This window comes from Fusarium verticillioides, chromosome 4 (genome assembly GCF_000149555.1).
Source record: "Fusarium verticillioides 7600 chromosome 4, whole genome shotgun sequence".
NCBI lineage: Eukaryota > Fungi > Ascomycota > Sordariomycetes > Hypocreales > Nectriaceae > Fusarium > Fusarium verticillioides.
The window spans coordinates 209032-222991 of NC_031678.1; the positions used below are offsets into that span (position 1 = coordinate 209032).

Sequence of the window (13960 nt, forward strand, 5' to 3'; positions counted from 1 at the left end):
TTTACCTTAATTATATTTACTTTTATATTACTAGTAAAAGTAAACTTAAGTATTATAAGGTTAATCTAGGTTATTATATAAAATACTATACCTTTTATAGAAGCAGTAGTTATACTTATAATCCTATATATATACCTTATAATAATTAATTTTAGTAGCTAGCTAACTTTAAAATAGTCTTAATATAATTAAACTTCTTATATATATCTTAAAGAAAAATCTTTAAGATAATAAAGAAACTGTAAGTCTTATACTATATATTTTTATTACCTTTATACTTAACTAACTTTTATTATAGGTAATTTCTAATATTTATATTATATTATACTTTATTCTAGATTCTTTATATAGTAAGGATATTATAGGATTCTTTTTTACTTATAATTAGGCTAGAAAGCCCCTTTATATAATTAGTAAAGCATTAGCTTAGGAATTAGAGTAAGGTTTAGCTAAAACTAAGGCTAGCACCTGGCCTTAAGGTAAGTCTTTAGCTAATTAAAAAGAAGCTACTTATAAGCTTATTTATATACTTAGTACTTTACTTTAAGCTTAAATAGTATAGGTTATAGCTATTATTTTTAGGTTCTGCTTATTACTTTATTTAAGCTTTTAAGATCTAGTAAGTAATAGTAATTCCTAGGTAATAGAGTATAATAATACTATTAGGTAGTAGTATAGTATATAGTTTAAATCTTATTATATAGATAAAAGAAATTATATTTACCTATTTATTATTATACTTAATCCTTTATAACTTTAATTCTTATTATATTTAGAAAGGCTTTAAAGTACTTAAAGTATTACTTTAAGAAGGCTTTTATAAATCTATCTATAGGTATATCCCCTATAAAGAGATAGGTAATCTTAAATAATCCCTTTTGGTATTCTTATTTTAGCTAAAGGTTATAGATATTAATATAATATAAATAAGTATCTATTTATATACTTTTTAATATAATTATATATATAGTCTATTAATTATTTTAATATATTTTAAGGGGCTTTTAGATTAAAGTGTATTTCTTTAAAAAGGTATTTAAAAGCTATTAATTTCTTAGCTATTTATATTGAAAAGAGTAGCTTTACCTCTATTATAAAAGTAATAACTATAGCTTAGTAAGAGGCCTTTTAAATAATTAGTCTTTTAAAAAGAGTAATTAAATAGCCTTATAAAGACCTTCTTATACTTTTATTATCTATAAAAGATATATTACTAGCTATTTATAGTACTTAAAGCTTATTACTGCCTTTATATTAAAGCATAAATTGCCTTATTAAATATAAATAGTATAGCGTTTAGTTAGTAGCTTTATAGTGCTCCTTTAAAGGGTTTATAAGGTATTTTAATAAAAAGGAAGCTATAAAAGCTATATTAAGGCATATTATAATTATTATATAAAGAATTAATTTAATCTTTTCCTAATATAAAAGCACCTCTTTTTTAGTAGCTTAGCTTAGGTTTTAATAAAAAGGGGTAATTAAGATTAGTATTAAAGGTTAAAAGACCTTATTATATACTTTAAATTATATATAGATCTTCTTAATATAGGAATTATAGTTAAAGTAGATCTTTTATACTTAGTAGTTATAAACTATCTTTATATTAAAAAATTACTTTATATTATCTTTTTTATTAAGCTTAAATCTTTTCTTAAGGCTATTTACTATAAGTAAAGCTTATAATAAGGTATCTTTATAATATAAAATAAGAATATTATTTATAAAAAAGACTAGGAAAATGTCTTATTTTATAAAGTAGTAGAGGCAGGGCTTTTCTTTATTAGCTTTAAGACCTAGTTTTTTAAATACTATTATAAAGGTCTTAAACTATAATTAGAGTAAGTCCTTAAGGCTATATAGTATATAATTAAGCTTTATATATATTCTAGTAACCTTAAATCCTAGAGGAAGCTTATATATAACTAGTATACTATACTTACTGTATTTAGTATTAATAAAGGCATTTATTATATCTAGTTATATAATTTCTAGGTTAAATTAAGTAGCTAGGGCTATAACTAAGTAAAAAGAGTATACTATAAGGGTAGCTATATATATATTTTCTATTATAATTATAGGTTATAAGTTATTTTTTATATAAATATACGCTTTATACTTCTTAAGGTAACTATCTTTATTAAATTTATAGGTATAAACCTACTTTAAAGGCAGTATTTTTAACTAAGCTATTAATTATTAAATCTGCCTTTATATATACTTTAAGTATAGCTTATTAACTTTTACCTGCTCTACTAGTTAAAATTAATTACTTAATATATAATTTTACTACTCCTTATATATTACTAGTAAAGGCAGAAGGTCATCCCTATAAAGATTCCCTTTTAAGGTTTTTAGCTTTAATATAGTATAAATAGCTAGTCTAAACGCTTAGTATATATACTAATAGGTATATATTATACTTATAAAAAAGAAGAAGGCTATTTTAGCGCTATTATTAGGCTTCTAGGTATCTTTATAGTAATTAATTATAAAGAAACTATAAAATGCCTATTATAAGTATAAATAGGTAATTAGACCTGTAGTTACTATACTTTAATTATTTTATATTATAGGTTACTATACTTAGGCTACTATTCTTAATCTTAAGTATATTATTATTTTAGTCTAAAGTATAGGAGCTTTTTATAAAAGTAATAGTAATAGTATTATATTTTAGCTACTTTAATTATTATATATTACTAGTTATAGTACTTTATTAAGCTCTATTACTAGGTTTTATATTTACTATCCTTAATTATTACTTTAGTTATTTATTCTATTATTTTTAGATTATTAAAGAGGTAATATAGGTATATCCTTTTTCTTATAGCTAGCTATAATAATTATATTACCTATTAGTATTCCTAGTAATTATAGTAGTAACTCTAGGCTTTAGGGTGCTTTTTATATACCTTTAAGGGTTTCTAGCTTAATCTATAGTTATATATTTAGTAACTTACTTACCTTAGCTATTATAAAGCTTTTAAATATTATATTAATATCTATAATACTTCTATTATCTCCTTTAACTTTAGGCCTGCTTAGTTTTAGTATTACTTTTAGGGTCTAAAGTCTATTAATAATTTAAATTAATATATACTAGTTTTAGTGCTTATTAGCGCTTCTTATAAGAGTAGCTATACTTTCTTTAGTTACCTTTACTTTTAAGTTTAGACCCTTAGAATATATAACTTAAATAGGTCTATTTAGTAAGTTAACTTTATTATTATCTTCTTTTAGGTTAAGGATTTATACTTTAAATACCCTTTTTAAAAGCTTTTCTATATACTTTTTCTCTAGTTAATAAAAGATATACTTATTAAACCTAATATTTTAAGTAACTACTACTTTCTTAAGCTAAGGTATCTATATTTAGTATATATTATATATTATATAGCTTACTAAGTACTTAATATAACCTTTAAGGCTTATTTTAAATGCCTTTTTATATATCCTGGCTTCCTTATCCTAATTTAATAAATAAGCTTAGTAGCTATAGGCTTATATGCCACTTTAATTAAGTCTAAAATCTACTATATGCTCTCTTATTTATAATAGCGCTTTATACTTAAACTAATTTTATAATACCTCTATAAAAGTCTGCTATCCTTTAGTTACTTTTAGGCTTATATTAAGTAAAAAAGTAGTAGTTTATATACTCTCTAGTTATAGGAAATAAGGTAGCTATACTTTATTAAGTATTATATTTAACTTTTTTAATATTTCTTTCTTTACTTATTTTACTTTACTATTAGGTTCTTTTATATAAGGCAGTGTAAGCTCTATATCTATACCTTTAAATTATACTTATTATAAGAAGTTAGTATTACTTAATATATAGATTATAGTAGGCTTATTATTACTATATATTTTATAAATAACTAGTCTAAACTAGCATTTTACTTAATATTTAAATTAAAATAGTATATTAAAGACTACTAATTCTCTCTTACTTTTTAATAAGATAATATATAGCTAGCTACTAAATTTATCTTTTATTACTAATAGGTAATTTAAGCTATTATACCCTATTTTATATTTTTAAAGATTTTAATAAATTCTCTAAAAGGGTTTTAGGAAGTGATCTTTTAGTAAGTAATAACTAATAACTTATATTATATATATTTAAGTATAGGTCTTATAGTTAATATATACTATTTTAGTAATTTATATATTTCTTTCCCTATTTATAAGCTTTTTAAGTACTTCTTTTCTTAGGTACCTTAATCTTATATATTATAGGGCACTACTACTATTATAGGCCTTCCTTTTATCTCTTAAAAGTCTCCTTACTTTAAAAGTAAAAAAATATATTATACTTACTTTATTATACTAAACAATTACCTTATTACTAATTAGAATTATACTTTTAAGTATTAAGTAGTTAATAGATAAATAAGCTAAAATAGGCTTAAATTAAAGTATTAAAACATTATACTTATATTATCGTTATAGAAAGATTATCCTTTTTAAAAGGTTTTTATATCTTAAGGAATAGTTAAACCCTAAATACTATACTCTTAATAATTATAAAAGGGCTTCTAATATAATATTTATATAAAATCCTTTAATAATAATAACATTACTTAAAGTAAGTAACTAGGTTTTTACCTTTATTAAGCTATTTAGGATCTTTTAAATTACCCTAATCCCCTTTCTTAAGATTAAGAAGCTTATATCCCCTGCTTTTATATAATTACTATTTATTAAAATAAAAAAACCTTTTTTAAGTAAAGTAACTATATTTACTAAGTAAGTAGTGCTATAAGTATTTAATAAAGTGCTTTATATAAGTAGGTAAAGGGGTCTCTTATAAGTAATATAAAGCTATATATTATATTTAGTTTTAGCTAAGATATTAGGTAATAGGATAAAGTTTATTAAATTATTAAGGTAAGTAAATAAACCCTAGTTTCTTTAAGCTTATAAGCTTTTTTTACTGCTATTTTTTATAACTTTTAGCTTGAGCTATTTTTAAAAAGGCTTATTAAGCTCTTTATAGATTTACTTAAGCTTACTATTAGATAGTTTTTTAATATAATAAAGGGCTATATTAGTAATTATATAAATAAGAAAAGTATATTCCTTAGCTTTTTATTAATAGTTATTTTACTTATAAAGGCAGTTATTATACTTTTTTAGCTTATCTATATAATTACTAAAAGTTATATAAATTAAATAGCTTTTACTAGATAGGTTTCTTTTAATAACTATATATAGCTTACTAGCTAGTTTTATAAAGGAGGTTTCCTTATTAGTTTTTTCTTTCTTAAGGAACGCGTTTTGCTTAGTTTCTGCCTATAAAAAGGCTATCCTTTTCTTAACTACTTTTAAAAAGCAATTAATTCCTAGGTTTTTTAAGATCTTAGGGATATAGTAAAGTCTAGCTTATATATAAGCTTCTTACTATTATAGTAACTACTATTTAAGGCTCTATTAAGCTTTAAAAGTATTATTAAGAACCTTAAGATATTTTTAAGTAATCTCCTTAATTATAATTATTATACTTAATATTAGATCCTCTTTTAGGCCTTAGAGTAGTTAGTAAATTATATAGCCTTTTAAGTAATCTTCTTTAACTTAAGTAAGTATAAAAGATAGAATATTAGAGTTAATACTTTTTATAATATAGGCTAAGATTTATAAGTATTTATTAGTATATTACTTATATTATCTTTAAATATATTATAATCTTAGAAGGGATACTTTATAAAAGATCTTTAAATTAATTATAAAGAGTTTAGAGGGCAGTTTTTCTTTAACTTTAGTAATAGCTACTTTATTTTTATACTTTATAAGCTTCCTTTTAATAAAGGTATTAAAGTTTTTAACTAGAGGTTCTTATAACTTATTAGAAGCCTTATTAGTATACTTAAGGTTAATTTATAGCTATATTTTATATACTTTAGCTTATAATTTAATTACTTGAATCTATAGAATCTAGTTATCTAGACTATAAAGGATTATATAAGTAAAAGTATATAAAATGCCTTACTTATTAATAGTTATACTTTATAAGCTTAGTAATCCTTTTAAGGATATTAGTTTTATAAAATAAGATAAATAAATATATATTAAGTAGTATAGTAAAGTTACTAGGTCTTACACTTACCTAGGCTTATAACTATAGCATGTATAGCAGAGGGATATATATAAGGGTTAAAAAAGCCTTGATTTCTCTTATATAATAGGGGAAGCTATGCTATATATATATAAGAGGAGCGCTGATCCTTGTTAGGTAAGCTAGACCGATCAGGGCTACCCTATCTTTTAACAACACTACCAAGGTCTAGAATGCTAAAGGTGTCCAATGGAGCGGGGTGAAAGGCTGAAAGCTAAGTCGTCGCGAGATGCTTCAATGTTATGCTATCTTAGTTTGAGATATACTTACAATATAAGACAACAGAAGCAAAACTAACTAACTCTTCCATTCACCAAGTCAGCATTGGCAATCTCAGTTCTTCTTGAGTTCAAATCAAGGACTTGGAGTGAACTGGAGTAGTCTGCCAGTCATTTTGGTGTCCTTTCCACTGCCGACTCTCGGTAATTGGGTTAGCTGTGTGGACCTCAATCAACCTAACAAGATAAAAGAGACTAGACATGACTGGGGAATGCCCAAAAAGGATAAAGATCTCGACGCTCACTCTCCCACTGCCGGTGACTGAGTCAAAGCGGTTTGGATTACCGGTAGTGTTGATCGCCATACGCGAGTCTTTTTTAGAATTGACGTAGTATGCCACGACAGAAAAGACGATGGAAGAAGTGGTTGATCTCGATTAATGGAAGGCTGAGAGTCTGACATTTCAGTTAGCAAATCAATTGATTTTTAACAGCATTTAGTGAGAACAAGCCGGCAATATTGTATAAAAGCCATACTAAATGGCCGATAAGGGAGAGTGTTGGGTTGATCTATGGATGGGGGGTTAATTAACCTAAATATAATTATGCCAGTCTGACAGCCAAGCCGGCTCCTTGGCCGTTGAGTGGATTGATGTTGGCTTGGCACCAGTTAGATGCACCAGAGTCAGGCTGATTGCCCACAGAACAGGCTAAGCGAGATGAACCGCATCACATCGGCGCATCTGACACCGGCGAACTCCTTGATGATGGATAAAACTCGCATTGTTCCTGCGTCCATCGTAAGCTGATCATGTACTGTACATACACTATGAGCAGAAATGTTAGGCCTTAATCGTATCGTGCAGCTGCACGCAATCTTGTTCTGTCTACTGACGCTGTGTCTCGCGAAAGAAGACGAAAACTATGATAACTCGACTAACTACCGTCCTCGCAACGTCACAGGCCTCGGCAACTTCTACCAATGGGTCGGATCGTGAGTCTTGCTGCGGTGGAATATCATGATGACATGGCTAAACGATTCTCTAAATAGGTACTATAACGCGACAGCGGAAGTGGAATTGACACCCATCTTCGGTGACGTCTGGAACGAAACGATATTCGGCCCCAACTACACAGATAATCTATGCCCTGAACTAAAGAACTCGACCCAAACCATCAAATACGACGCCATTCTGAGCATCCTCGAGAAAGGCAAATGGAACGCTGGAAGTAACTCTGTTATTTTCTGGCTGACCCTTATCCCTAAATCCTTAGCGGGGTTCAACGTCTCCTCTCTTGGTGCCGATTTCACGTATGCATCTCAGTCTGGGGGCCTTCAATTTCCCCTATATTCTGTCGAGTCAGTCAACTACCCTCTCGATACCCTTCCGTACAAATAAGCTAACCTTGACCCAGCCCAAGCCCAGATGGATTTTGGCGACCCAAAGAGGGAAAAGGCCCTGATCTCTTCAACTTCACCACTACCCAGACCAAATCGGGAGCTTACAACATCAGCGCGCTACTCCAACGCAACGAGCCGAAATCGTACTCGTCAAGTCTGAATCTCACCATGCCAGTGTGCAACACCACCGAGCTAAGCGGTGATTACACAATTGACGTAGAAGAGTTTCGATCTTGGGAAGAAGAGGACTGGGATGACTTTCGATGGCCCAACATCAGCATGTTGTTCGACGGCAAGACTGCAAACTTGACTATGGATGCTGTGTTTTCTGCAAGGCCGTATGTTTGGCCTAATGCGACGACTGAGTGGTCGGCGCCTACAACTGGCAGCCCTGGTGCGCATGGTTTTATACAAATTCGTGTCTCTGGGGTTATTGATGCGTATCATTCGGATTCGCTCAGTCTTGAGGACGGAACGCCTGTTTGGCTGCGCACCGTGGGTTTTGGGAATGACTCATCGAATATTGGATATGACAGTGCAGCTATCAAGCTGTCGGCCGAGTTCACTATCTCTATGATGGCTATTGCTGTAGGTATCGTGCTACTCTTATAGAAGAGCTTTAGCTATGTATATTTAATGAATGTGGAGTTCTATCTCTACTGCCTAGGGCTCCGACTTCTTTATTTTAAATTACGCCATGCCACCTGGTAGCTGTTGACTTGGGTCGACCAAGACTCCATCTGTGTAATTGAAGTTCGTGAACAACTCCCCACTTAGATCTGAAACAACAGGATATGTCAGTCGTGATTCATCCTTTAATTAGGAGGGTCTTACCAAAGTCAAATGGTTGAGAGTAACCATCTTCAGGCCCAGCGGATGAGAACAGAGGAGGCTGAAGTATTGCAGTGGTTGGCTGGTTCAATTGAGACTGTCTCAGTTCTCCAGTTCCATCTTTGAGGGTTGAGGATGGTGTTGGAGGTGCTTGCGAACGCTTCGAAATGAGCTGCACAACCGGTTCGCAGAAAACGCCGGGACACTCGTCTTGAAGTCGTTTTTGGAGTGAGTTTGGAACCTTGACGTTGTTCTCTTCAAGGCGCTCCAGCAACGCCTCAATGATATTCTCCAAGCTAGTGATTCTCTTCTTGTGTTTCTCCTCCAGTTGAGCATTTCTCTTCTTCTCGGCCTCTAAGTCGGCTTCCAAGGATACTCGCCTCTTGTCTCTCTCTTCTATATCTCGCATCAGAGCATCGCATATGTCAGCGCCTCTTGGCCTGGACTGCTGTTTACATGGTCGCCGAGTCGTGTTGTGCTCGTATCCGACACCGTTGTAGAAATCGGGGTCGGGCGGGTTCTCTCCTGGGTTTATGAGACCCCAAATAAAGGACCATCTGGTTTCGCTGGGGAGTGATTGCCATGTCGGGCAGTTTTCAGTTCGGCGGTGATACGGCGCCCCATCGCTGGCAGTGCCAGTACAAGTGGTTCCTATACATCGAGGTTCGCAAGTCTCCAATTTATGTCGCTTCCGCGCATTCTCTGGCTTCCTCGCTTCCTCCGGAACATTGACCTGTGTACAGCAATCCTTACATATGACGATACGATGCTTCGTTTCAAGAGATCTTAGAAGTTCCGATATTGTGGCATTAGTTCCCTGACATTTTTGCGGTTGTTGCACGGGGCAAGGCATCTGTAGGCGACCCTGAAGAGATGCTATTGCTTCTGAACTGGATGGGTTCTTGTCCGGCCGGGACTCCTTCCGCGGAGGCTCATCCCCATCGCCTTCTTGAAACGACCCATCTCTCTCTGGGAGAGAACGCTTGAGATTTCTCTCAAAGTTCGAAATACTAGTAGTGGTCCCGCTCTTGGGAGAGGTCCCAGTTCCATCCGTAAGAGGTGTTGAGGAGTATCTGCTGTGATTGGGACTTCCTTCGGCTGGCGAAAGCTCATCGGAACTTGACCCGCAATCTTGGCGAGAAAGAGTTCGGAAGAGCTCCATTACTAGAGCTCTTGATTCTTCTAAGCTCTCTCCTGGGACAAAGTGCCGAGGCATAGTCTCAAGACTGCATGAACTAGACTCGGGGCTATAAATGGGAAGTGATGGGGATAGAACGGTAGATGTATCCTTTGTCGATATAATCCATCCTAGCGTGTCTTTTTTCTCCTGGAGGTGCTTCAAGCTATCCTTAGAAAGCTCAACCGTACTCCTTTCTTGTTTAGCATGAGTACTTGAGACATTTGTGAGGGGTGTAGAAGAGCACATCTCCTCGCCACCTGATTTATCCGCTTTGTTCGGCCTCTTGACCATCTGGCCTTGTAAATCGGCGGCTGGAGATTGGCTGGTAAAATTAAGTGCCGACTCACCAACGCAGACCGGGAAACCTGCGATAGGTGGCTCACCTCGTTTCGTTTCTCGAATTGTGAGAAGATTAGATTGCATGTTCGAAGGGGGACCACAGTTGCCAATAGTCCAAGTCCAGTTCGGGGTTGATGTATTGTGCCCGTTGTAGTCCGTTGGCACATACATGGCCGGATACATGTTTGTGCCTTGACGAAATGGTGATGGTTGGTACCACGTAGCAGGTGGTTGTAGTGGTGGGTTGAAAAATGCTTTGGCCATCATTGCACCGTCATTTATATGGGGAAAGCTGGGTGAATAGTTTTGCAAAGAACCGTTTAGCTCATGTGCCGAGCTAAATGAGGCTGGCATCTCCGCAGGACTGCAATGCTGGTGTGAAGTGTTTTCAATAGCATATGGGCTCGGCAAACAGCTGTCATCTAAGTCGATTGAAAGAAGAGGGGTTTGTCTGTAGGTGTAGGGTGAATTTCCATATCCGCTATCTCGATCTGAAGGTGACCGAGAAATTGTGTCACAACTCTTCGGCGGTTGCAATACTGCTGGGGATGCAGAATAGCAACTGTCGCTGGGAGACTCTCTACGGAAATCAGCGAGTGGTCACAGTTAACTTCTCAGTCTGATTGGAGAGGAAATGAGACAAAGCGAATGACTCTCGGGCCTGTCATACCTGGGAGGTGCAAAAGTTAAGGATCGCCTCACATAGTCAGGAGGGTTATACACGACTGGTTCATCTTGTGGACGTTGCCGGATGCCTTCCATCTCTCCAGATGTAAAAGGATAATCTTAACTCGTGATGATTTGTGAAGAATGAAATGAGGTTTGGGAGTTGACTCAACTTGAGGAAGGGCAGATAAGCACTAAGCAACAGGTCTGGACTAAGTCTAAGTGCCTTTACAGTGCTCACAAATGGATAATGATAAGATAAGCAGCTTTATTCGTTTTCGAACCAATTAAAGATACGAAATTGCCAACTGATAGCGAGCGCCACCGTTATGACAGCATTTATGCACAGTGACTCTACCTGGCCTTGCTAGTACGCTTTACATCTCCAATAGGTTGGTAACAATTTGTGAGAGCAAAACAATTTGTTTGGCCCCCAAATCAAACGGCTAGAGTATGTGACCAGCATGATTATGCGCCACTAACCAAGACACAAGCCATTTGATGGCACCAAATTGCTCACAATTAAATAATTTGGTAGATAGCATCTTTGTCTTTTGTGGCTAACTTGTGAATAAACGCTTGTAAGAGATGGCTTTGTTATTATTAGCGAGTGGGCGACCACAATATGTTTGCAGATTGCAAGCCATATGAGGGAGAATCCTTTGGTGTTATGGTAACAGAGCAGGCAGAGATAAAAAGGCCAGGATACATCTGGGATAGCATACCTTCGCAACAGCCTCCCCCACATCGTTCCAGACATGGCTGTCATTGTAAGCAACACAAACGAAATAAGGCTAATACATACACTGAACGACACTAGAGCATCAGCTGAGCCTGCTGAGCATCGCCATGCAATTCTAAGTCCGAAAATATGGGTTGGTTTCATCAAACAAGGGCGTAGCTTTCTGGACACCGCATCTCAAAGGCCAAATATTGAGCAACAGATCAAGGAGTTGCAAGAGTATCATGAACAGAAGTTTACGGTCTCTGAGCGATTCATGCGGAAGTGGGTTTTCTGCCAGCAGCCTATTGTGCTTATAGGAGAACTTTATAGGGTGAATGAATCTCGTCGATCCTTGATCTTCAGAAGCGCGCTGACAAGTATCATCAGGACCAAACAAACGACCTGGAAGGACAGCACTTTCCGCTGGAAGTACAATTTGACAAACTTCAAAGATCCGAGGTTCTTACCAAGGGTTTCTTGCATCCCCAGTCTCTTCGGGGGAACACGAGATTTGACCATCAACGCAGTTGCTTTAATGTTGGCTCAATGGACCACTTGAACAGGCGGAAGGCGCTATGCGTTGGTTATAAAGTCAGAAGGGGTCATTTGATTTGTCCCCTGCTGGTCTCATTATGCTTTTCTTTTGTCACAGCGGTTATTGCGGCCCTGTTGACGCAGAATGTATCGACTGGAGTGGGAATTGGTGGTATTGTCGAAGCCACGCTTGTTTTAGTATGGTCTTTCATTATGTGGTATCTTAAATAGCTGGAACAGTTGTATGTATTTGTCTCTTGCGGCCATGTATCGTCCCTAACTAAGCTACAGTGTATTACTCACCTATTTACCAAGGGGGGAACTATCAGGCAGCTGATCGTAGCCTGAAGTCAAAAGAGACAGAACCTACAACAATACCCATTGTGTTCCTTCTCTTGAAGTGGTGCCACTTTTCCAAAGCTTGCCTTGTGTCTGTCGTTCCAATATTGAGTTGTTCTAATACTTCGACCACAACCGCGTACAAGATATCAAGGTTCCCGTCGTCAACCTTGACAGAGATTCCCAGCGGCCCACGTGCCCCCAGACTTCTCGTCTGCTCAGATTCACGTATACAAACTCCATAGCATCCATCAGCACCTACTTTACCGATCAACTGCCCGTTGTACACCTGCATTAAGTCGGTACAGAAGCGTCCTTCTCCCGCCACGAATTCCGGATATTCAGACATCACACGGAAGATCCGGGCAAGATTTCTCGTACGTGGGGAAGTCGAACCCTCTTGCTCTGCAGAATCTACCGCAGCGGCAAAGATAGCGTAGGTATGTGCCAAGTAGAAGAGGGGAAATGCAGGAGCGGGAAGATTGCAGCCATCGGTAGCCCATTGAACAAGACTGGGCTCAGGGCAAAGCTCCTCAACGACCTTTTTAACCTGAACTTGCATTGGATGATCTGGATTGTGGTAATCTGCTATGCTGGCACCCTGAGCGAGAGCGCCAGCCATCATACCAGCGTGTTTACCCGAACAGTTATTGTAAACCCCTCCAGTGACATCTAACCCCTTCTGTGCCCAGTCTCGATTGACAGCAGGGTTTAGCGAAGCATGTCCACCGCAGCGGTAGTCGCTTTCTTGCGCCTTGGTCTTGACCAACATGCTTCTAGCACGTTCGACATGTCTTGGTTCCCCATTATGCGACGCGCACATGAGGGCAAGGTCGATGTCGTCGAAGCCTGCATCTTGGAAACCGCCCGTCTCGATGACGGCGAGAGCTTGTGCAGGCTTGATGGCCGATCGGGCCAGAGTGACCCTTGCGGGGTTGCCAACAGAGTAGAGGATGTTGCCGTGAGAGTCTGTGACTGCGACATGGACGCGGTGGATGTTCTCAACGATGCCGCCTCTGTCGGTGGTAACGTTGTTGTTCTCGACGTACTTGGTTTGAGTCATTCTGCCTGTACCGCAGTGGATGAATAACTTTTTGAGCAAAGGGGCTCAATGGATCTTGTATCGGAAATGAAGGAGAAGGAAAGGCTGAAAACGATTCCAGTAAGGACTCATGTGATGATTTATATAACTTGTAAGTGGTTTTGCAACCGTTGCCGCGATCCCTGTCTTTTTCCATACCCACTGCTTACCTTCAGTAGTGACTTGAGCCTTAACTGTTGTGGGTTTGTTGTCAGACTCCCCACGTTAGTCTACAAGTAGTCACCTTTGTGCCGCCGCCATCCTGACACCATAGGATTGGTCAGTTTGTCCCCTGATCATTCTCCGTACCCACAAACACGGCTGACTCATCGTTATTCCTCTTGTCTTCGATATTCCGTACCCACTCGATTCGTTCACTTCCCCAGACTAACAACATGCACCCTATGCCTGTAGATACACACAGCAAACATGACATCGACTCAAGAACCACTGACACGACACGCTTGTGAATCATGCAGACGTAAAAAGACGAAATGTGATGGTGAAAGACCTACATGTTCTTAT

At 36.0% G+C, this 13960-nt stretch overlaps 3 protein-coding genes across 3 annotated transcripts; 1 reads left to right on the forward strand and 2 right to left on the reverse strand.

Annotated features, from left to right (window-relative positions):
* The first annotated feature begins 7110 nt into the window (after positions 1-7110).
* Positions 7111-8512, forward strand: FVEG_04378 (hypothetical protein). Its single transcript, XM_018892166.1, has 3 exons — positions 7111-7333; positions 7391-7699; positions 7756-8512. The coding sequence occupies exons 1-3, from the start codon at positions 7179-7181 to the stop codon at positions 8351-8353; spliced, it is 1062 nt and encodes a 353-aa protein (XP_018748808.1). The 5' UTR covers positions 7111-7178; the 3' UTR covers positions 8354-8512.
* On the reverse strand, positions 8432-10355 carry FVEG_04379 (hypothetical protein; the record flags this gene model as incomplete). The annotated part of the gene is made up of 2 exons (XM_018892167.1): positions 8432-8520; positions 8576-10355. 2 exons carry the CDS (start codon positions 10353-10355, stop codon positions 8432-8434), a joined length of 1869 nt encoding a protein of 622 aa, XP_018748809.1.
* Positions 10356-12340: 1985 nt separating this feature from the next.
* Positions 12341-13417, reverse strand: FVEG_04380 (hypothetical protein; the record flags this gene model as incomplete). The annotated part of the gene is made up of 1 exon (XM_018892168.1): positions 12341-13417. The coding sequence occupies one exon, from the start codon at positions 13415-13417 to the stop codon at positions 12341-12343; it is 1077 nt and encodes a 358-aa protein (XP_018748810.1).
* Positions 13418-13960: the final 543 nt, after the last annotated feature.

What these genes read in the sequence shown, in the direction of transcription:
- FVEG_04378 (XM_018892166.1), top strand. Translation starts at nt 7,179, where the DNA reads ATGTTAGGCCTTAATCGTATCGTGCAGCTGCACGCAATCTTGTTCTGT. An exon ending in TTCTACCAATGGGTCGGATC is followed by an intron (nt 7,334 to 7,390) that starts GTGAGTCTTGCT and finishes TTCTCTAAATAG; the next exon opens with GTACTATAACGCGACAGCGG. An exon ending in TTTCCCCTATATTCTGTCGA is followed by an intron (nt 7,700 to 7,755) that starts GTCAGTCAACTA and finishes ACCTTGACCCAG; the next exon opens with CCCAAGCCCAGATGGATTTT.